The sequence below is a fragment of the Simochromis diagramma genome, unplaced genomic scaffold (assembly GCF_900408965.1).
Source record: "Simochromis diagramma unplaced genomic scaffold, fSimDia1.1 OVJJ01000131.1, whole genome shotgun sequence".
In the NCBI taxonomy this organism is placed as follows: Eukaryota; Metazoa; Chordata; class Actinopteri; order Cichliformes; family Cichlidae; genus Simochromis; species Simochromis diagramma.
The window spans coordinates 9,988,085-10,012,568 of record NW_024387200.1 but is presented as its reverse complement, the minus strand read 5'-3'; the positions used below and the strand labels follow the sequence as shown (position 1 = coordinate 10,012,568).

At 41.1% G+C, this 24,484-nt stretch overlaps 1 protein-coding gene across 2 annotated transcripts; it reads right to left on the bottom strand.

Annotated features, from left to right (window-relative positions):
- Positions 1-999: 999 nt before the first annotated feature.
- Positions 1,000-22,816, bottom strand: LOC120745805 (chloride anion exchanger-like). Of its 2 annotated transcripts, XM_040050961.1 has the most exons (22): positions 22,459-22,816; positions 16,651-16,708; positions 16,207-16,368; positions 14,316-14,455; positions 13,718-13,828; positions 13,474-13,634; positions 11,848-12,012; positions 11,622-11,774; positions 11,247-11,329; positions 10,174-10,321; positions 9,978-10,091; positions 9,306-9,383; positions 9,135-9,230; positions 8,921-9,027; positions 8,606-8,675; positions 6,981-7,073; positions 6,702-6,797; positions 3,176-3,403; positions 3,051-3,105; positions 2,784-2,929; positions 2,532-2,591; positions 1,000-1,680 (listed from the first exon to the last, which is right to left on the bottom strand). In XM_040050961.1, exons 3-22 carry the CDS (start codon positions 16,332-16,334, stop codon positions 1,654-1,656), a joined length of 2,259 nt encoding a protein of 752 aa, XP_039906895.1. In that variant the 5' UTR covers positions 16,335-16,368; positions 16,651-16,708; positions 22,459-22,816; the 3' UTR covers positions 1,000-1,653. The 2 variants fall into 2 exon arrangements, with proteins under 2 accessions (XP_039906895.1, XP_039906896.1); XM_040050962.1 differs by lacking the exon at positions 22,459-22,816 and having other exon boundaries at positions 16,651-17,203.
- Between the last annotated feature and the right edge of the window lie 1,668 nt (positions 22,817-24,484).

The following is a 24,484-nucleotide window of genomic DNA, read 5'->3' as shown; positions in this document are numbered from 1 at the left end:
GTTTTCTGGTTAAACTGTGAAAAGACCGGCGAGGTGAAGGTCAGCGAGTCGGTCTGTATTATCTTTTATGAGTCATCATTATTATCATTATCATTTTTTATGATTGACAACACTTTCCATTATGTTGAGTAAAAACAAGATTCATACCTTTTTACAATACCTCAGTGTGTCTATGTCGCAGAGACTCCCAGGTGCTCCCCTGTCAACTCAGCTTAACACTCTTATACTAAACGACTTTAATGTCATCTGATATTAGCTGTGCTGATTTGTCTCAATGTGGGAAGGTATTTTAATTGTTTTTTGTTTGATTTGTTGAACATTTTTCTCATGGGTTATTCCATCTCAAATCAGCCAGTTCGTACAACATTTACTGCTTGACTGTCAATAGTTTGCATAAAAGTTTTATGGTGCAAAATTTCAACATTTATAACTGCCATGAAATTTTAGTTTTATATATCAAATACTTAAAACTGATATTTTTATTGGTCTTTTTTGCCATCAGAATCTTTAATTTGGGACAAATGCATTCGAAATGTCAAACAACTGAATAATTAAAATATTTTGAGCATACATAAATTATAATCAGATTGAAAACGGCGGCTATGATTTCATTACATAATACTGTAAAATAAATAATGTAAAAGAACCTTTGATGTGAGACTCAAAGTCACAAAATGAAAAACAAAACAGATTCTTCAAACAACCTTTGTCTGCTGTATCTAATCTGAGTCTCATCACTCTGTTGGTTTTATCTTTGTTCAAATCAATCATTAACACAAACAGATTTTTATTCACCTGCAGTTATTGCAGGATTACAGGCACGAGGATTTCTCACATGTTTGCTCATTCAGCAACACACTCATACAAACCTTTGCTGCATGTGCTGAAATTCACTTTTCACAGTTATTCTAGAAACGATGAATGAGAGAAATATTTCTTACATTTCCTATTTTAGAACTCAATTTAACATCAACAACGTGAAACAGCTAAAAGGACCAACGTGAACCTTTGATAGTCCATCTCTCTTGTCCTTAGAGGATAAAGTATCGAAATAATTGGAGACAATATATATAAATAATTGAATTTTCTGTGATGTGTTTTGTTACAATATGAAGAATTTACAGCTAAATTATAGAGTTTGTTTATTGAGGCAAAGTATGCAGTAGTCATGGTAACAAAAGTAGCATGTTGTCCAGAGCAATACTGTGGCTTTAATCATTTATGGATAACAGTAAAGCTAACAGTAACAGTTAAGATACTTATAACCATGCCCACTGCACTTTTAATGCATGTTATCTTTTGATATTAACATGTAACAAAGTTAATGGATTAAAAAAGGCAACAAACAGCATTATGTAGAGAGTAAAAAATTTATTCCAGCATTTCAGTCAGTTTTAACTCTTGAAAGTAATATTACCATTGCAAAGAAATTCATCCTCACCATCATGAAAATGAAAATAAACATGTAAAATAAATTATACAGTAATTGTCTACAAATCTATATGATGTATACGATAAAAAAGCAACAGAATCAATGCAGTTTCATGCATTGCATTAAAAGCCACACACACACACACACACACACACACACACACAGGGTTAATAGGTTCATCTTCCTCGTCTTTGGTCGTCCTCATCATCGTCACTCTGAAGTTATAACTTTGTTTGTGTGGGTGAAGCCTGTGGGAGAAGAAGGAGCTGACGTTCAGTCACGTTCAGTCAATCTCATCTGTCATCAAAGCGACTTCCTGTCACAGTCCTGGGCCATTGTGACCCAGTGTTTTGAGTTTATTTTTATGTTTAAGTCCTTTAATTTTTCGAAGTTTATTTCTATCATTAGCTTGTCATTCTAGTTCTTTGTTATTAGATTCCCTTTGTGTCTTCACCCCTCTGTTACGTCTCCCTTGCCCGTCATGTGTTTCGTGTCTGCATGTCTTGTGTTGTCAAGTTCATGTTGTCATCTCTGTGTCTCATTATATTTCCTGTTTTATTTTGAAGAGGTCTTGTGTTCCTGTGTTCATTGTGTTTAGTTTTTCTCTTCCACTGTGACGTCATTATGTTCATTGGTGTCAGCTGTTTCCCCATGTGTTTCCACTGACAGATCACATGACCGTTGTCCTCCGTGATTTTTCTTCTTTATCTTGCAGCATCAAATTGAGGACCCCTATTATTTCGGGCTGTGTATTAGTTTTGGGGCGTACTTAGTTTTTCCACAGTAGTTGTATAGTCCTGTGGAAACTTTCTTTTTCATGGGACTGCATGTGTTAGAAAGCTTATCAGTTATTAAATCAAAGACTTGTCTTGGTCATCAGGCTGCTGAAATGAGTTTTTATATATATATTTTTTAAATGATCAAGTTTAAAGAAATAATAAAATTCTGTGGGGGTTTTTTTCGTTTCAGAAGTTGGAAATAAATCCATCCGATTTTATTTTTCTGCTTTTGGCTTCTGTATTGTAACCAGTAAAATAGATGAAAGTTATTTCTCAAAAACCACAAACACTGAAAAGCACAGTTTGAGACTGATACCTACATTTCTGTCTCTGCTCCTCAAATTGCCGGGCAGATGATGAATAGTGACTCCTGTCATTATCTGTAAAACAACATAAAGACCGTCAGATTCAATTTAGTTTCTTTTTTAAAATGTATTTATGGTCACAGCACAGTCGCCTCAAGGTGCTTTATACTGTAAAAACCCTACATGTGTGTAATAGTATTGTGTACATATTTCCAACAGTAAGATGTCAAATACTCCCTGAATATTGTGTTTGTTGCTCTTCTTTACCTTCTCATAATCAGACTTTTTTGGAATAGGCTCCGGATGTTTCTCCAGGATGTGCAGCATGGCGTCATGCAGTGTCAGGTAGAACATTGAAGACTGAACTTCATCATCAAAGAAGCTACAATCATGGAGTTTCTCCAGGATGTAAGCTGCAGCAGAAGGTCCAAATATGGTAGACAAACATACAGCTGAGTATGTGGCAGGTGTTTAGGTTAGCATGGTAGGCTAACATGATTACTAAACTAATACAGACAATACGTTAGTACTTACGGTCACAGGCCACAATGTAGACCTCAACCTCAACTCGGATCAGCTCTTTCAGCAGCTGCAAAGAGAAATGAATTAAACAGAGCCAGAGCGAAACATCTGCTGCTGCTGCATGAATACAAACGCACTGCTCTGAGTCCCTTCAGTCCAGAGATGTCTAAGAAGGAGACGGCGGCAAAGTCCAGGACCAGGCTGTGAATCTCAACTCTGGGAACCGCAATGTTGGCCGGAAGCTCGGCGTTCCAGTCGATCCGGGCAGGAAAGTCTTTGAAGTCAGTCGGTTGGTCCAGCTCTTCCATGTTGCTCTCGTCCTCTGATTCATTTATGGGTCCACACGAGGTATTCAGGAGGCCGATCTGTAACAGCAAAATATGTTTTCTATGTCAGACTTCACCACAAGGGAACACATTCCAGATGATGAATCCATAATGAGCCTTTCTGCTCTCGCACAAGACTCTCATGTTGTGACTGATCGAGCGAAGTTGTAGACGCGCTTTAAACCAGAGACAAACTCACACATTACAAAGCCGTATAAATATTAAACACGCTGTGTCCACTGGGCTGTTTCGTTTGTTAATGCTGTTTGTTGAGTTTTTGTTAACAATTTTTGTCGTCGTTTTATCTTTCGTTCGCACTCCTACGCATAGTGTGTAGTAAGAGCATGTGCTGCTGTCAGCTCCTCCTATGCTCCTTCCAACCACACGATTGGTTCAGTATAATTGTTGTTGCCTTTCATGTTGTCTGTCGAAACATGGATGCAATGAGCTTACTGACTTTATATTGAACATATTTTATATCGCAGTCGAGGAATGTTTATTAATTTTTATTGTTTTATCACCAGGCTCTACCTCGTATCATATTCATGCAATCGCTCATGTCTCAGATAAGTGATGCTGGACCTTGTACTGTTTGTTGTACAAATGACACTGTCATTTTTCTCCACCAATTTTATATCATACCACTGCCAATACAACAGTCCTTTAATACCTCAGTGTGTGAAGAGGACTCTCCATTTACATGCACAAACTGGAGTCTATTAGATAGATATGATACAAACCACTGCAGCACAGTACCTGTAATACCTACAGCATGTTCTAATCGCTCTAATAGGATATTATGGTCAACAGTATCGAATGCTGCACTAAGATCTAGCAGGACAAGCGCAGAGATGAGTCCACTGTCAGAGGCCATAAGAAGATCATTTGTAACCTTCACTAAAGCTGTTTCTGTGCTGTGATGAGCTCTGAAACCTGACTGAAACTCTTCAAATAAACCATTCCTCTGCAGATGATCTGTTAGCTGTTTGACAACTACTCTTTCAAGGATGTTTGATATGAAAGGAAGGTTGGAGATTGGCCTATAATTAGCTAAGACTGCTGGGTCTAGAGATGCTTTTTGAGTAAAGGTTTAACTACAGCCAGCTTGAAGGCCTGTGGTACATAGCCGATCATTAGAGATAGGTTGATCAGATTTAAGATCGAAGAATTAATTAATGGCAGGACTTCTTTGAGCAGTTTTGTAGGAATGGGGTCTAAAAGACACGTTGATGGTTTGGAGGAAGTAATTATTGAAGTTAACTCAGAAAGATCAATTGGAGAAAAAGAGTCTAACTTAACATCAATGGTAATAAGAGTAGCTGTAGATAATATTACATCTGTGGGATGATTACTGGTAATTTTTTCTCTAATGATAAAAATTTATTTGTGAAGAAGTTCATGAAGTCATTACTAGTTAACGTTAAAGGGATTGTTGGCTCAAAAGAGCTCTGACTGTTTGTCAGCCTGGCTACAGTGCTGAAGAGAAACCTGGGGTTGTTCTTATTTACTTCAATCAGTGATGAATAGTAAGATGTTCTGGCTTTGCGGAGGGCTTTCTTATAAAGCAGCAAACTATTTCTCTAGGCTAAATGATGATCCTCTAAATTTGTAACACGCCATTTCCTCTCCAGATTACGAGTCATCTGCTTTAGGCTACGTGTTTGAGAATTATACCACGGAGTCAGGTAGATGATAACAAGTAAGACTGGTTTCTGAGTTTCACAGCTGGGGTGGACGAGGCTAAGCATCAGGCTTTCAAAAGAATTAAAAGTCTGTCTGGGTCTTTGGTTGATTAATAGGCTGGTGTGAAAAATTGCTGCCACACCTCCCCCTCGGCCTGTGCTTCGAGGTTTCTGGTAGTTAGAATGACTCGGGGGTGTTGATTCATTTAAACTAACATAATCATCCTGCTGCAACCAGGTTTCTGTGAGGCAGAGTAAATCAATTTGTTGATCAATTATTAAGTCATGTACTAACAGAGACTTGGAGGAGAGAGACCTAATATTTAATAATCCACATTTCACTGTTTTACTCTGTGGTTCAGATGTGGATGCTGTATTGTAGGGCTGGGTATCGTCACTGATTTCTAGAATCGATTCGATTACGATTAGATTTGAATCGGGGAAATTTTGCCTCAGACAGTCAGAAATATTATAATTCTGATCACTTATCAGTACATATATCTATATTTTTATATCTATTAAAGAAACCTGACACTTGTGAGACTTTATCAAAGGTGTGAGCATCACAGCAGGTGCCTTTGTGTCAAAGTAACTGAGGATAAAACACAGAAAAACGTGACGGTGATTTTCCTGGTCTGGGATTTTATAGCAGATGACCTTAAAAATATTGTGCAGTCAAAAACGAAGTGAAGCAGAGCAAAGTTACTGAGGTTTGATTAGAGACACAGCATTTTGCAATTTTGCATAATTTTAAAAAGTTTAAATTTGTTCAGTATTGAACAGCAGAAATGAGGCTTTCTTGTCAGAAGTAAGTAAAAAATAAAAAACTAAAAACAAAAACAGCGGCTGACACCGTAGACTGCTGGGCAATAAGCAGGGGTGGGTTTTGATTATTGATTTAGAGAGAGCGAGCTCTACATGAAGTGTGATTTTTATCGTGGTGGAAGCAAAACAGCAAAAGTCAGAGGAAATTCGTGACAATGTTCATGTGAAGCGAAATGTGAAGCTAGTTTGGATCGTCTTTGGCTGCTGGTTCGGTCAATATTGTTTGGAAAGAGATCAAACCTGCAGCTTCAGAATCAGAGCAAAAAGGACGTAAACACAAAGCGCCCACTGACGCTTCAGAATCAGCGAGCTGTCGGCTTTCAGCCCCGACCGTGTCCGTGCCGTCGGGTGAGAAAACCGACAGCTTGCTGATTCGGATGCGTTGGCTCCGCACTTTGTGTTTACGTCTTTGTGCAGAAGCCGTGTTCCTGCTCTAAGTCGTTTTTTTGCTGGTTTTTAGTTTGTTTTTTGTCTGTTTGGGAGCTGACACAGTCTCTATGGAGATGGATTTTTGGGGGGTAGCAGGAGGAGAGAAGCTGCAGAGAGGCGTGTAAGACTGCATCTCTGCTTCCTGATCCCAACTCTGGATAGTCATATTTTGGGGGGTTTAATAAATGTGTCTATATTTCTAGAAATGAGAGCTGCTGTTTTCTGTACATTTCTAAACATGCAGATTTACAGTGTTTACCTAAATTGAGTTGAAAGAGATGAGCAAGAAGCAAATGTTAATATTAAAAATGAGTAAATGAGGCTTCGTTGCCTTGTTAATGTGTCGACACAGGCAACATTTGTGCCGTTACTATCAAACCAAGCTCAGCCTCGATACTCACAGATGTCCACTGCAACTTGCCCTTCTTCAGAAGTTTCCGTATCATCCTTACTGCTTTATTTCTCTTTCTCAACACCCGTAATGGGTTAAAGCCGACCTGGAAAGACATTCAGTAAGTGTGTCATTTATCACAAGTAATCATAGGAGATAGTATCAGAGATGAGACTGTACTCCATCTATTTTATTGTCCTGTGAAGAATATGATGCTTTTTAAAAACGAAATTATCCAAACTGATGCTTTTATTCTTTAACAGTTCCATTAAAGGCAGATGTGACTTACAGCTTCCACCAGCTTGTTCCTGAAGAACTCAGTGTTGGCAAAGAAGATTGGAGATGGGATCCTGAAGATCTTCACTCCTTCTGGCTCGTATATCTGCAAAGAGTTTTAAAGTACTGCAAAATCAAAATCAATGACTAGTTGTTCAAATCTCAATTTGAAAATCAGCTGGTAAACTGTCAGGTACATTTAGTATCAAAGCATCCACAAAAAGACCTTCCTTCTGCATTATTGGAGGACATAAATATCCAAACTTGGAAATACTCAAGAGCAAGAGCAGATGAAGGGGGACTCCATGGATTTTTCGATTGGGGCGCTCTGCACTCTGTCAGGTGGGTCCCAGCATTTTTGAGTTTATTTGGTGAGGTTGCTTTCCTATGTTAAACTCATGTTAAACTCATGTGTTATTTTAAAGTTAAGGGTGTAGTTGACTTATTTTGTATTACTTGTGAGATGTGTTAAGTTCTAGTATGATTATTAGTTTCTCTTGGTTGAGTTTTTAGTCTGGTTTGTGTTTCCTTTATGGGTCATTACTGTCTATGTAGGTTCTCCTGGTGCTCCGTGTCTCCCCGGTGTGTCATGTGTTTCATGTCGGTGAGTTCCGTGTTGTCAGGTGTACGTCTTTTCCTTGTTCCTGTTTTATTTAGTCTTGTGTTCCATGTTCAGTGTGTTTAGTTTAGTCTTCCTGTGGCGTTCAGCTGTGTTTCCAGGTGTTTCTACTTCCCTCATTACCCTTCTGTGTATTTAAGTCCTCTGTCTCTCTGTGTTCATTGTCGGGTCGTCTGTTTATCTCGTCAGGTCCATGTCTGTGTTTCATTGAGTTTAGTTTTGCTTTGCCTTGTTTTCTGTTTTGGCTATCAGCCTCAATAAAAGCCTCGCCTTTTGTTACAGCTCGTTCTCTCTCCCGTGCCTGCTTTTGGGTCCACACCGCAAACACGCCGGCCTGCCTGGCCGTGACACACTCTGAGGGAATGTAACTGCAATGTCTCCTAGCAGGTTGGCTATGAGATAATAAGGCATAAGCACTTCCTGTGAAAAGTTTGTTGTTTTTTAGTTGTAATTAGTAATACCGCTGCTTTTGTATTGGTCATTTTCAAGACAGTCAAGTGCTTAGTTATTACGTATCCTTTATGTTATAATTTAAACACAACACTCATTCACAGATACAGTGTAAATGAGGGTAAAGTCTCTCTCAGCACCTTTAATCGCCACTGTTTTCTCTGACTCTTATAGATCTTGAAATCACATGAAACTTGCTGAGTATGTACATTTTGTAAGTGAGCTGATTGCTCTACGTGCATCATAGCCTCTAATAAAAGCCTTTGCACATTACAAATGTGCATTTTTCCTTTACATAAACATTCATTCAGACTCAAGAAGGACTAACTGTGTTCATCATAAAATCATGCCTGACCCTCTGTATTTTATTCTTTAATAGCCTACTTAAAAGACTTGGTCACAGGATTTTACCTCTAGTTTGATCATTATTTTAATTTGTATAATTACAAAACCATACATTTTGTTGTGGCCTGTAGAACTAATCCAAATGCCTGAGATAATATCCCGACAGCTGTGTAAATATTTGAAAGGTAAACTGAAGCCACCTGAGGGGCCACACGCTAACTCACGCTGATGTAGTCCTTTCGGTCTTTGTAGATATCGGTGCCCCTGATGTTGGCCAGCAGACTGCAGCGAGGACTGAAGCAAACAAGTAAACATGACATGCTAACACGCTCACAATGATGATGATACAACGATGACAGGTTTAATGTAAACTACTGTATCATTTACAAGAATCAGCGTTACGTGTTTGTACTCGCTGTCGGGGTCATTTATCTAACAGCTGACAGAATAAAAGCCATCATTTTGAACCTCGTGACAATAGCGTGATGAAAGAACAACAGTAATCAGTTACATGATCACATTGTACACCAAATACTCACAACTGAGTCCTGAGGATGACACTGATCAGCTCCACACCGAGGCCGACAGCCAGTCCCAGATCCAGCCCCAGCAAGAAGGCACCGATGCAGCTAGCCAGCCACACCACCTTGTTGTGGTAAGAAACATGTTGTTTACTAACAAGGAAACCACGTGTCCTTTCTTACAACATATAAACATGGTCTTTAAGAGTACTGAAAGTTTGTGAGGTCTTACACAGTCGGCTTTGTCCCTCCTCCACAGATATGGGATCTCTCTGAACTGCATCAGACTGCCCTTCAGGTTGACGATGATCACGGCGCCCAGCACGGACTGTTAAAGCAGAGGGCCAGAGATCGGCTTTCAGAGTATAGACAGCATGTCAGAGGCACAGGGAGGTGTACATACCTTTGGTAGGGGCTCCAGTAGGAATCCAATAGCCAATGTGACGATCATCACTATGACAGCTGACAGTAAACCAGCTACCTGGAAACGACAGAAGAGGCAGAGGATTGAAAAACCAACATGATGGAAATCAGATTCTGTTTGTGCTGATTTAAAAAGGACTTTATCAGATCAGTTGATTGATACACTTTCTCCTCTAAACACTAGAGGTCACTGTTGGCTGGCCTTTCTATTGGTCACTCGCTGTGAATTTAATGCATCTGTGTGACCGTATGTCAGAGCGACGAGCCGCAGCTGAAAGTGTCACAGGAACTGCTGTCAATTCATTTGCAGTTAATCACAGAGTCTCTATGAAGGTGTATAAACAGAAGAGAATGACAGACTCTGTGAACTGATCTCATGCAGTTTGTCATATTTAAATGTTTTCCAGGGATTCAACAAATGAATTGTAGTGAAAAAACAAAGATTTCATTATAAAGATTTTCATTGTAAAGATACTTCAAACGTTTGTGTCACGAAACTGGACTTCAGTTTCAATATTATTCAATACAGCTTTATTTATACAGCACCAAATCACAACAGTCACCTCACGGTGCTTTATACTGTAAGGTAGACCCTACAATAATACAGAAAACCCTGCCTGACATGGACAGATCCGGGATCAGCTTAGTTTACCTGAGTTTTCCCTCCTGTGCTCTCCTGAACTGCACTCCTAGAAAGAGCTGTACTCGCTGCAAAAGACCTGAAGGAAGCTCCAAAGATGTTGCTGACTCCAAAGGCTATCAGCTCCTGTAGCCGGGTCACAGAGATAAGAAATCACACTGACGTCCTGACGCGACTTTAACCTACATGTGGCTGAGTTGTTACCCACCTGGTTTCCATCTATGGTGTAATCATGTTTTATAGAATAAACCTTGGCCACAGAGAAGGCCACAGCAAAACCCACGATGGCTATAGGAAACGCTTCCACTGCTGTTTCTTGGAAGATCTGCGGGTTTGGGGTGACTGGCGCCTCGTACCTGAAACGGTACAAGTCTGTCAGGTCATTGTGTCTCTAAACATGGACACGCTCAGGTGGATCAGCCACAAGTGATAAGAGGAACAATTCAGAGCCAGAACTCAGACGTTACCTTAACATGTTGGACCCTTAGCTAAAGCGTAACATTATGTTACTGTTTCAAAATACAGGCTGATGGTTCTGGGTCACTGTGACCCAGCATTTTGACCTTCTTGTATTCTGGTAATATTTTGTATTATGGCTGATGTTCAGGGTCATTCATGGTCGTAGTTATTCTGAGTGTTCTTGTTTAGTTCTCGGACTATTCGGTTCCCCTTGTGTCTTTGTCCTCTGTGTCTCTCTCTCGTGTTCATGTCTGACTTGTCTCGGCTGTGTTCACTGTGTGTTTTCTCTTCTCTGGACATTGTGCTGTGTATTTAAGCCTCCGTCTCCCTCTTTCCCCGCCGTGTGTTCTGCCTACCAGCCTGTTTAGTTCCATTACAAGTTTAGTTATTTTTGTATTTTCTGATGTTCAGCGATAAAGCTGTCTGTTGAGTTTCTGTCTCGCCTCCACGAGTCTGCATTTGGGTCATCAAATCAAAAACATATTTAACTTTGGCCAAAGCAGAAAGAGACATAACACGTGTAAAGTTTGCATGTTGCATTTTAGAACTATAATGTTGTGGAAGTGGTTTGAGCTCTCTTTGACTGCCTTTCTGATTTCACACTTTTACAGGCTCCAAAACAAACTGTTAGCTTTTAGCTATTATCACCTTATAAACGTCTTATGTACTTGTGAGTTATGCACAGTCTCAGGATATTAAAACCACAGTATAATATTACAGGGGAAGTTTGTCATTGATAACTCCTGCTGCTGATGTTCTGACTCTTCTACAGCAAAGATAAAACAATCGACAGGTTTCACTGTGAGCTTGATGTATTCTTACCCTTTTGGTATATAACCAACAACATCAATGCCATATCTTGTCTTAAAGTCGAATGCATATGAAACTCCACATGCAATAACAGTCTGTGAAAGAAATGACAAATGATTATTCACAGCTATTTACTCTTTTAAATACAAAAGTCAGAGAGCATTTATTAACTGCAGGTGTCAACCTGTGACCGGTATCTCTCGCTGAAATCTTTTTCTGGCCCATAAATGAACATTACTCACTTTAATGAGTGTTATTCACCTGCTGAGTACAGTCGTTACAGTGAAGAGCCAAAACCAGTGTAATAAATATCAGTGTTGTTGTTTGTGGAACCAACAAGCCTTCAAAGAGATGCAAAAATGTCAGGAGTCGTGCAGTGTTGCTCACCATGACGACCTCTATGGGGATCGGCACAGGCAGCTTGGATTTAAATCGCTCATTTATCTCCTTTACGATGAACACCACCACCATGATCATGATGGAGATCACCACATCACACACATTGGTGGAGGTGATCTTGTTAAAGATGATCTCCAAGGTCTGAAGAATGAAACCAGCAGATGAACAACCTGTTGTGATGAACAGAGCAAGCTTCAAGCTGGTCTGTACTTACATATATGAGTGACAGCGGCCCGCTGATCCCTGGAACTTCCAGCCCCAACACAAACTTGAGCTGCGACACCAGAATGTGGATCGCAGCAGCTGTGGTGAAACCTGACACAAGTGTGTCGGAAAGGTACATGACAACGAAGCCCACCTGCAAAACGCCCATCGCAAGCTGCCAGAGACAGGAGTCACAAACAGATTCAGTCATTGAGGCTGAAAAACCCAACATGATAAACAAAATAGTGTATTATTAAACTGCGAGTTACCAGAAAAAGAAAAAAGGTTTTTTGAATTTCTTTTAGGAATGAAAACCCTGTGACGTCCCTCTGTGTACGACTACATCAAGGTTAACAACAGCTGTTCATCTGAATGTGCTGCTTTGATTAGCAGACAGCAGCATATATGTCATGATCTGGTATTCACATCCGTAACATAAACAGCTAACACACAGTAAAAGTACCTCTCTGTGTGATTAGTATTACAAAAATACCCTTAAAGTACCGATAAGAGTCCACGTGGGACCAATGAATGTTTACATTGTCAACTGCAGTCCTCTCAACAGTTATAAAAGCAACTGCCAGTTTTCTGTAAATCACATAATTGATGAAGTGAACCATCTACTAAACATCATACTTTACATATAACTTATATATATTTCAGCTACTTCATGTTTCCCTAAAGCACAGCTGTCAGAGCACACAGCAGGAAACAGCGAGGGAGTGCGAGCCTCTGCCTGCTCACTCTCTGGGCAGTTTGCTTTCAAGAGAGTAATGCTGTATTTTTCATTTATAACTGTAGTTTGTAGTGCAGTGAAAAATCAGATTTTGTGTAGCATGACAGATCCTGTCTTTGATTACACAATTATTACGCAGGAGTAACATGAATAACTTGAGTTCATTACATAACTACTTTCTAACTACTGTAACTGGGCTGCTTATTGTTCCTGCCATCACTTTCTCTAAAGACTTGAAAGAAAGGCGGACGTGAAATGTAAGAGTGAGATTCTAGGTCAAATATGACATGATCATATATCCTCATTGCTCTGTGACTCTCGCTGCAGGTAATAACTGCTCTTGTATGGCGCTCATCTTATCCCACCTCAGTCCAAAGCTAACAAACCCAAACGTAGTAAGTCCATCTATGAGCGCCTCTTATGCTCACTGACTGGGATTTAGGTTTGTTTCACCTATTCCAAAAAAAGAGCACAGCCTTCTTGGTGCGTCCAGCTAACCTTCGCCTTAAATGGATAAATGTGAGAGTACAGTCAATATTCTCATGACTTTTAAAATGTCAACCTACTTTTCAGTCCGTCAGTGTTTTCATGCTAACACTATTATGCTACATTTGCTGCTCAATAGTATTTTTTGATGGAAAGATGGAGCGAAGTGTGCTCCTTTGAAAGCCAGAGCTCACAAATGAAGTTGTGATGAATGGCTCTCAAGGGGCCTTATTAAAAAGGACGAAACACAACATCTGTTTTCTGTCAAGGACACAAAGCTTTTTGTTGTTTCCACATCACAAACGTATGTTTGAGATCCTACAGGTTTGTGTTTGATCCTCAGAAAGCATGCTTGTTGACAAGGTGACTCAGTGTCGACTAGAGCAACTTATTGGCTGTGGCGAGCCGATTCACCTGCATGATGCCGGCAAGGAAGGTGACAGAAGAGGCCACCAGCACTCTCTGCTCGTCTCTGGTCAGGCCTTCAAACCCTGTGATGTTGAACGCCGGCCCCTCGTCTGGGACCAGCCTGGTGACCGCCGAGCCAATCATCAGACAGAGCACTGGAAACGGACCTTCGGGGAGACAGGAGGATGGCAGATATACTTACACTCTAACATTTAGAGAGCAGCTACATAGAAATGGACGATGGCCTTACCCACTGAGATGTGTCTGGAGGTGCCGAGGAAAAAGTAGATGATAACAGGGAAGAAGGCGGAGAAGAGCCCATACCAGGGTGGCAGAGAGGCCAACAAACAGTAGGCCAGCCCTGCAAGACAGAAACACCAGTTGAGTAAATCTCTGGGCTCTCAATAAGTAAGTAAAGTACACAAAGGTTAAAGAACCTGTCCTCCTAATTTCTTTTTACATCTATACTGTTACGATGTCACCTCCACTCACCTGCTGCTGAGGAGCAGCCAATTAAAAGAAAGCTGCTAAAGGTTTCAAAGGGCTGCACCAACATGCAAATTGATCTATAAATTTAATGTTTTTCTTTTTCTGAATGTTTTAGATGATATTGTGTCTCCATTAAAATGAGCAAAATCATCAAGCGATCAAATGGTTATTTCCTCATTTCCAAGCTGCTGTTAGGCACACTCACTATCGTTTAAACAGCTCAGATAAGAGCGCAGAGGTTCTCACAGCTGTCTGTTATCACAGGTTATCAGTTAGTCAGATAGGGCCCAAGTTGCACAGTCATTATTATTATCATTACTTCACAGAGTTCAGAGGCTGTAACTTTCTGTGATACTCACCTTGCAGCACAGCCACCAGTCCAGTGCTGACACCGGACACGATGTCACCCAGCAGCCATTCTTTGAATCGGTACGCTTTCATCCAGCCGATGACTGGGAGAAGAGACAGAGCCGTGCTCTTGGCTCGTTTCGCGTCACATCTGAAACGATAATGAACCAAAACCAGAGTAACCACTTTTTACATTTATGCTTCACAAGATTATTTAAACTGATTAAAGTGTACAAACATCGATCAGTTTAAGTCCTGCGTTTGTTTGTTCTTTTCAAAAGATATGAAAAATATATTCTGCACAGCAGGAGAAACGTCTTCAATGAGCTCCACCCTGCCCAATTACGACTTTTGAATTAGTTAATATCACAGAAATACTAATAACTATATAAAGTGAACACATTATTTTTATTTAGATCTGCGCTGTCTTAAGATAAATCCATCCACATATTTAGTTACACCCACATTATCCTGTAGAAAGCACAGGCCTGCCAGCGTTTCACCAAAACACCCGCTACATCTCATTTTTAACGTTTCAGACTTCAGTGACAATCTTAATGTCAGACGAGTGCTGATCTACGTCGCCGCTGGACTGGGACAAAAACATCGACCGTGACATATTTGGTCCGACTGGCCCGACGTGATCACCCAATAAACAAATAATGTATTTCTATATAAAGGGAGAGAGAGACTGTCATGGATGCATCATGTACGGATGTAATTCTGTTTAAAACTCGTGCTATCAACCAGAGACTGCGAGGGCTGCTTGTTGCTGGTGCAGCAGCACCGACAGCTGACATGTCCGGTAATCTCACACATTCTGCTGCATCTGTTTTTACTTACTTAGTTTTTCTCTCTTTGCTTTTCTGCTCAACTTTCTTGCCTCTCGTGTGTGCGCACAGAGGGGAGGGCCCGGTTGCGGTAAGAGGCTCGATTGGCCAATCCGGTGTCGGTGATGAAACTGGACTAACGCTGCCTGTGCGTGTGCGTGTAGGGTCAAAATAATAAGAATCTGGATTTTTCAAAAATGTTCCGACTTGAAACTACAGTAAAATTGATATTGTGTACCTGTGTAGTCTAACGTCACGCTGAGTATCAAAGCATTAAAGCATCATTAATATAAAGATAGACAAACACAGCAAACAGCAGGATTAAGGCCACATTAAGAAAAAAGATTAGTGATCATTTCGAGTTTAAAGATGAAAATCTATTTTGAGATAAAATGGTGAAATGTGGTTGTTTCATGGATGAGAGAGTGAAATCGCACGTCTCTGTTAACACATGAACACTGTGTGGTGATGGCGCAGGAATATGCTCGGAAGGGAAAAACACACAAACTTGGAAGAAAACGAAACAGGCGACAGTGGACCAATGATAGCGGTGGTTACACCCTCGTGCAATAAAGAAGATGCATGTTGTAACACAAGACACGATAAGACAGCTGATCAAGTTCTTTCACAAGACATTTTGTAGATGTTAGAGGAGCTGCGAGTCTCCACATTCCCACCGTTTCCCTCAAAATACTATTTCATGTTTAATCTCAAAATGTTGACTTTAATCTAATAGAGATGAAGCGCCTTGAGGCGACTGTTGTTGCTGTGCTATACAAATAAATTTGAATTGAATTGAATCTCAAAATTAAACTTAATACTTGTCTTACATAACACATAATGTTTTTGTATCAGGTAAAGTGTCTCGTCAGACCTTAATCACTATAAACGTAACCTGTGTAAACTGAGCCAAACAAGCTTGAACCTTTGTTGATGGAAATGAGAGCAGCTGCTGCTGAATCACCACAGTTCATCAAAGCTTTGCAGACTCGTCGTTTGGAACGTAGGTTTGCATTCAGTGATCACAGGAACCAAACAGAAAACACAGCAAACAGTCTGACATGTTGCTTACGTGAAATATTGCTTGATGTGGTCCAGCATAGTTTTGCGGTGCCTGTAGATCTTTTCATGGTCCTGAGCGAAGGACTCCTCCGAGTACAGCGGCCTGGTCACCACGTACTGCTGAGCTGCCGGGCGCATCGTCTCGCCTTTGCTGCTTCCTCTCTGTGTGGCTCTGAGGTCCATTAATCACATCAGGTTAGCAAAAGGATCCCGTCCTTCCTTTGAACATCACTTATCAAAGCACATTAACAGAAAACAGCAAAGGTCCAGACCCCCAAATACAAGACAGAGCACATAAGGCAGGTCAGAGCGTGCGTCGTCCCAGAGGGTGAGATTGTCAGGTTGAAGAAACACCAGAGAAGTTTGGTTTGAGTGTTAGCAGTCCTCACTTCCCCACAGCTCCCTCTTTACTTTCCAACACGTACGTATATGCAGAGCAGCTCGTCCTACATACCTGAGAGCGTCCCAGTCTGTGTCGAAGCTTCCGCCGTCTCTTCCTCCTGCTCCAGATCCTGGAAATCAACTGGGGTCTCAGACGCTCGTGCAACCAATAAATACCATCTCTCCCACTTATCACAACTGTAATTATTAACAGCAGTGACGATGATGTCATTCTTTCAAGTAGGATTACAAATGCTGGATGTCTGACGTACCCTTGACCTTTGTTCTCACTGATAACCTGCAACTTTTAGTAGCTCGAGGATGTGGACAGCACAAACAGGATAAAACTCAAGTAGCATGTTAGGAGGGGACACGGCTTTAAAGGTTGTTTGTGCCGTGCCGTTGTGCACCTGGTGTGTGTGCTGCAGGAAGCAGGTTTGTCAGTATCTAAAAAGTTAAACCACGCTCACACTGTGGCATTAAAGTTAAACACGTTCACATGTGTGCAGCTTTAAATCAGCAGGGATGGAGAGTCATTATAAACTGGGTTAGAAATTACAATGAAACCGTTTTTCTTCATGGATGTGTGCATGACCAACATGGCTCAGTCCAGTCTTTGTTATGCCACATCATGCTGAATGATCAGCCACAGTGCAGTGGTCAAAACCCTCTGAATTACAATCACTTTCCACTCTTTGGGCCTTATTTCTATCAGGAGACAAAACTGAAGAGTCGTCGTTGGGTGTTTAAGTTCACAACCAGTGACCACATCGGTTGTGAACATTATAAATTCACATAACGGGTGCAAAGAGTTTTAAGGCGATATTTTAGAAAGTACGACACAGCTGATGTACATGAGTAAAAAACACCACAAAACCTTTCTGCACCTGTTTCTTGTTTTTCAGTCATTAAAGACGCTGAATATTCGTCCCACCATGTAGAAAGAAATCATCGCACTTCATGCTCCTGATTGGTGCATTTCAGCAGGACAATGTGAACTGGGCCTCATAGCAGAAGGGCCTGTGTGCTGATCTGAATCAGACTCATCAAATCAGTTCACAGATGTTTACTGACTGCTGTTAAAAGAACGCTACGCACTGGTAAACGTGGCCTTGTAACAACTTTTAAAGATGTTTTCCTTCCAACAAATTCCAAATGACCCTGTGATCTTGTTAAAATGGGACATAAACATTCGATATGTCTTCTATTGTAAATAAAACGGGTTTATGGTAAATGGCCTGCATTTGCATAGCGCTTTTCTAGCCCCTAAGGACCCCAAAGCGCTTCACATTACATTCATTCACACACTGGTGATGGCAGCTACATTGCAGCCACAGCCACCCTGGGGCGCACTGACAGAGGCGAGGCTGCCGGACACTGGTGCCACCGGGCCCTCTGACCACCACCAGTAGGCAAACACGGGGTTAGTATCTTGCCCAAGGATATTTGGCATGCAGCCAGGAGGCAGCCTGGGATCAAACCACCGACCTTCTGATTAGTGGCTGACCTGCTCTGCCACCTGAGCTACAGGTGTGAAATGTAAATGAGATTCATTTACATTTCACACAGCATGTGAACGTCTGTGGAATCGGCGTTGTGGTTTGTTTTAATCGTCAAGTCAAGAAGGTTTGATTTCCTCACACATGCGTCCACGGTATTTCTCAAACTGTGCTAAGCAGTGATGTGTTCTGCTTGTTTCAAATGTCGTTGAATGTCCAGTAATTTATATCATAATTGTGCTGAAAGACAAGCTGTTTCTAATGATGATAAACTAGATTTGTAACTTGTGAAAGAAGAACGTGGTGGAAAAAGTCATAAATGGCCTGCCTGCTGCTTTATGTGCTCCTTATCTGTTGCTTATCACTCATAAGATAACAGCAGCGACAAATAAGGTGTAAATGTTGTGTCAGTCCGGTCTTTGTTGCAGACTCATAGTATTGTCCCACAATAAACAAACACCAGTGAATAAAACACTGTGTGCTTGATTTAGTGCTGCTGATAAAAGATGGAGACGATGTTCATGCAGAGAAAAGGCCTGTGTACTGATTGAAAGAAATACTATCATTTTATTTCCTTCATTTAAAAGTCGTATTGATGAGGCCTGACATGCTGCTCTGTGTACAGCTAATGAGCCCTTCTGACTGCAGCTGGCCTCTCTGATGATCTGATCAGGGTCTCTGCACTGAGCCACTGTCTTGTTTTAAACCAGAGGTGATCACGCTCCAGAGGCTGTCGTGTCTAAACTTTGGAGCAGCTTTCTGCAGCTTCAAAACTCATTTCCATGGTTCAGCTTCTCTTGAATCTTTTGCCCATCGGCCTTGTATGTGTGCAGGAGTGGGTAGTAATGAATGAAGGTTTGCATCTGCACATATAAATTAGGGGTGCAACGATATTCGTATCGATATTGAACCGTTCGATACAGTGCTTTCGGTTCGGTACGCATATGTATCGAACAATACAACATTTGTAATTTATTTTATCAATTTTCCTTCTGACGATGCTGTCTGTGTTGAGCGCTCAGTGAATCTGTATTCGACTACTCCGCCTAGGCTGCACTGTCGAGCGCAGATCCACTGAGCGCTCAACACAGACAGCATAGTCAGAAGGAAGAGCGCAGGGCAAGCTAGCGAGACAGAAGTTAAGCTCTACTTGCAACAGGCAAATTGAACCTCATTCAGATCTGGCGTTTGGAATTATTTTGGTTTTCATGTGACGTATGACCCTGAAGGTAAGCGAGTCATGGACTAAAGTAAAACAGTATGTTGGATGTGCCATGCAATGCTCAATTACATTGGTGTGAACTAGTGTGTTAGCGCAGTTAGCTCGTTAACGTGTTTGCCGTCTAGCCCCATGCACGGCGCGATCGGCGGTAGCTCGTTAACGGAGATTTGCCGTGTTGTGGCGTTAAGGTCATTTCAACGAGATTAACCTGAAAGCACTAGTGGGAACACAACGAATATGACTGCACATTTACGCCGACATCATCCTAGTGCAAAGACAAGTGGAAGCAGACAAAAAAAAGCAAGCATGCTACTAACTTTAGCCGAGTCATTTAGACAGCTGTTAGCACATGATTCTCCTTATGCTGCTGAGAATATAGCCCAGAAGAAGCGGATAGTATAGCTTTTATTTTGGAAAGAGCCATTTCTCTGTAATAAACTCTCTTTTCCAAAGATGAGTGATTCCTCAATCAGATACAGGGCTCGCAATATCGCTAGCCCGACGTCCCGGAGCTAGCGATTTTTTCAGTCGGGCTACCAAAATCTATCTCTTCCCTGCCCGTCGGGCTATTGTAGGAAAAATATATGTCAATGCTTTTGCATTCTTTCAGAAATGTAGCTGGGTAATTATGTCATTGGCATCGGTGAGCCACTGTCAATATGTGACATATTGAAGTCGCGTTTGAATTTGCGCTTGTTTTTTTGCTTTCACTTTGCAATCGTGCGAACTGTGTATAGAGAGCGACAGCACTGATCTGTGAGTGATGATAATTTGTGCACCAATTCCTCTGACATTGTCTTATTAATCGTTAGCTTACTATGCAAACATGACAAGTGAAATCTCCCGCAGCAAGCTTAAACATGTGAGAGGTTGATCGCGCAGAGAATCGCTGAGCTTATGTGAGTGAGCGTGTAAAAGCATTTCAGTTCTGCTGAGCCAAATAAGACAGGTCAGGGTGAAGAAGTGACAGCCAAAGAAAAGCTTACCACAAAACGGAGAAGTTATGACAAATCAGACTATAAGGCAAAAAGAAAGTGCAGCTTTATGGTTTCATGGACAAAAGAATTTCTGTGGCTGCAATATGATGAGCTAAATAACCAGGGCTACACATAAGTGGTCCGCAGGTGCGCATTCGCTGTCAAAATAAAAAACACGCACAAGGGTTAGGGTTAAATTTAAAAACTGTACTTTTGAGTTAAAATATATATTTATAATTTTAATAAATGACAAATTAAAAATGCATGAACATTTTTTTGTATCGAAAAAATATCGAACCGTGACACCAAAGTATCGAACCGAACCGAACCGTGAATTTTGTGTATCGTTGCACCCCTAATATAAATATGCACTTTTTAAAATCCAAACTGTTAAACATTGTGTAAAAAAGTGCTATATGAATAGTTATTTTTACTGCCACCCGAGACATCTCCAGTAGGACAAGATGATCTACCTGGAGCAGTAAAACCAAAGAGTTTGGATACTGTAGTCGACACGAGGTCTGTACCTGACAAGCCAAAAGCTGAACTGAGCGTTCTTTATCTCAGTTTCATTTTCTCTGGAAAGGGTTCAATCAAAATTAAACAAATAAGCCTGAAGATGTCGACATAACAATCTGGTGTGTGCTTGTAAAATCAGAGTCCTAGCACCTAATCTTCTAAGGTGCGTGAAAAACAGAAAACCTGAAAAGTTAGATATGTGCTGACACCAGTCCAATGTTTGGAACATGTCATGGTACGAATAAAGTAGTGATGTGACGTTCTGTATCGAGGCTTCGGAGCGTGTGTCGAGTAATGGAGGGGGCGTTTCCGCGATGCGCGTATCGAGGCTTGCTTCATTTATGGGAGGAGCTGAAAATGATGACGTCCGAAGCCTCGCTGCCCGGCTGTACCACGTGACTGGTTCATGAAGTGGTTCGGACTTTGCCGCGAGCTATGACAGCGATATAAACCCCTCAGACTTCATTCAAAATGTGGGTGTTTGATGGAGAGTTGCGGTTAGTGAGAGTTTGGAGGTTTATGAGAGTGAGGAGAGAAAGTCAGGAGAGAATGGAGCCAGCTAAGAAGAGGAGGATATCCTCCCCTGTGTGGGAACATTTTGATTTTATTCCTCCCAACAAGGTATGTAAATTTCTACAGAAGATGTATTTTCATAATACTGATGGTGCAATACAATTTATGTTAAGCGGCTTTACTTTTGTACAAGGTGAGGTGTTTGCTATGTGCCAGGGAGCTGGGATATAACAACAACACCTCATCCATGCTTAGGCACTACAGAGCTTTGCATGAGAATAAGGGGAACGGCGATTGTGGAGCAAGACCAGGTGAGCCATCAAATGCAATGATAATATAGCATGCAGTAATGTTACTAAATGATATAACAATATTATACAGCTGTTATAAGTTACGTGTGTGATATTTATATTTGTGCTTTGTCTTTATTGTCTTTCCTCAGGAGAACAATCTCAAATAGATGAAGACCTGGTTAGCATGGTGATTGAGGACTCCCAGCCATTTAGCATTGTGGAGGACAAAGGATTCAAAAGATTTGTTAAATCATTAAATTCTAGCTACGTTCTCCCCACTAAAGGTTATAAAAGCAGTGAAAATTTAGTTTTTACTGAATAAAATATGGGCAGGACTGAGGCTCAAAGCCTCAGTGTGTAGCTGTCCATACCTCAACGTTACAAAAGCACAACCACTGTCCACACCCAACCACACCTCACCTCACAGTAAATGATCATTTCCATTTTAAGCATTTCCAAATGATCATTTTCCATACTGCCAGTATAAATATACACAGTATACTGCATCACTACAATATAGATGTTTTACACACTCCTTTTGTTGTTGACATTTACAGGCTGTGTTACGGTGGCCCTGAGAGGCCAAACGGACTGCAACTTCAGAAAACACTTGCAAAAAGAAAAATGCTGCAAAAAGGAAAACGCTGCAAAAAGAAAGACGCTGCACTGCAACTTCAAGTACTGTGTGCAAAAGGCCACACTCTTCAAATTCATGCCAACTAATATTTTTACGTCCAGTAGGTGTCCTACTAGAGCAAATGAAGCTTCAAGAAGCTTTGCGCTGGGGTGAACCAATTGGATGAAAAGCTTCAGTGCTTCATGAAGCTTTATCTGCCCATCACTAGAATAAAGTCTTACTGTCAGGGCTGTGTGTGCGGGCAGGTGGAGATGTGGATCCAAATGCAGGACTCTGAGACGAAATGTGACTGAAAACCACAGCTTTTATTGCTGCCACGAAACAGAAACAGGAGCACACAGGCAGGATCTAAGGAAAACACAGGGCCAATATACACAGGGTGGTAATCAGGGAGTGAGCAACAGGAGGGAGACACAGCTGGGAGAAACTGGACTAACGAGACAGGGGAGCAGCAGAGCTGAATCACATGAGACACAGACCTTCACAATAAAACAGGAAACAAGAAACCACTAAACAAGGACGCAGACAGAATATAACACATGAAACTCGAACTATAAAAACATGAGACACAACCAAGGAACAAATCCTTAAACACGAATAAGCAGAAACCTGTAATAATGGTCAACAATGCAATCAAAATGAAACCAAACACGAGAACTCAAAACACTGACCCAGAGCCGTGACTCTTATTGTCACATTTTAGTGAGCAGGGATCTCCTGTATGTTTCTGTCCAGTAGACTTTGAGTCCTTCAGTGTTTGGGCAACAGTGTCTGCTCTGACACTGCAAAGCCACAGTGTGATGGACCGAGTTGAAAAACAGGAGGAGCCCAGGAATTATTAGAAAAATATAGTTTCCATTTATTTAACCCCCAAAATTATATTTACAAGACTAATAAATGTTGAGCTCATAAAAGAGGTCAAAGAAACAAAACTGAACTCAGGCAAAGACTGCAAACTTAACAAACCAAATGACTGCCCAAACATACATAATTGACCTAAACATGAATGACATACAAGGGTATATATAATGGCTGATCAGACCATTGTGACACATGAGGGGTAACAAACAAAACAATCATAAATCACAAATGATGCAGTACAATCTAGTTTGTTAATAAACTAAACACTAAAGAAGAAAATCAAAAACCCCATTAAACCCTAAACTCAAATATTTAATTAAATACAAATACTTTGTTTTTAAAGTAAAGAAAACACACATTCCCCCCTTCAGCAGGAAGTGGTGGTGTGGTCCAATTATCTTCCCTTGTATTTAATGGTTTCAAACCCTGGCTACCATCTTTTGTCCGGCAACTCCCAGGAATGATAGCAGGTAAGAAATAAAAGGACAAAGGTTAGTCAGAAAGCAAAGAAATTAAGTAGTATGAATACATAAGTAAACTAAATGTGCGCGCTTACAAATAGAACAAATGTATCCAAACCAATCAATAAAGTTATTGGAAACTAAAATGTATTACTATGTTCAAAATGAAGAATGAAAATGCAAAAGTTACCGACTTTAGAGTGTGGCCATGGGTTTGGCCATCACACACCCCCCCACTTCTGGATCTTCCATCAGGCAGCGAGAGAGGTAATCAGCAATGGTGTTGTCTTTACCAGGGATATAGTGAACCTTAAACCGGTATGGCTGCATAGCCAGATACCACCTGGTGATCCTCCCATTAGTGTCTTTCATTCTCTCCAGCCACTGCAGGGCTTTGTGGTCAGTTTGAAGGATGAATTCTCTTCCCAGCAAATAATACTTGAAAGAGTCAAGTGCCCATTTAATGGCCAAGGCTTCCTTCTCAACCGTCGCGTAGCGGCTCTCCCTTGGTAGCAGCTTACGGCTGATGTAGGCGACAGGATGTCGATCCTCTGGTGGTCCCTGCAGAAGCACTGCTCCCAAACCCCTTTCAGAAGCATCAGTCTGCAATGTAAAGTCTTTTGTGAAATCTGGTGAGTGCAGAACGGGGTCCTTACTCAGGGACTGGCGAAGGTCTTTGAAAGCTGCAACAGCTTCAGCTGTCCACCGAATCTTATTGGGACATCTTGAGCCAATCCTGTCCGTCAGTGGGGCTGCTCTAGTTGAGAAGTTGGGAATGAATCTGTTGTAGAACGCAGCCATGCCGAGGAAGGATCGCAGTTGTTTCCTGGTTTGTGGAAGAGGACATGATGCAATTGCATTAATTTTGTCAACCTGTGGTTTAATTGTCCCACCTCCAACAGTAAACCCGAGGTACTGGACTTCA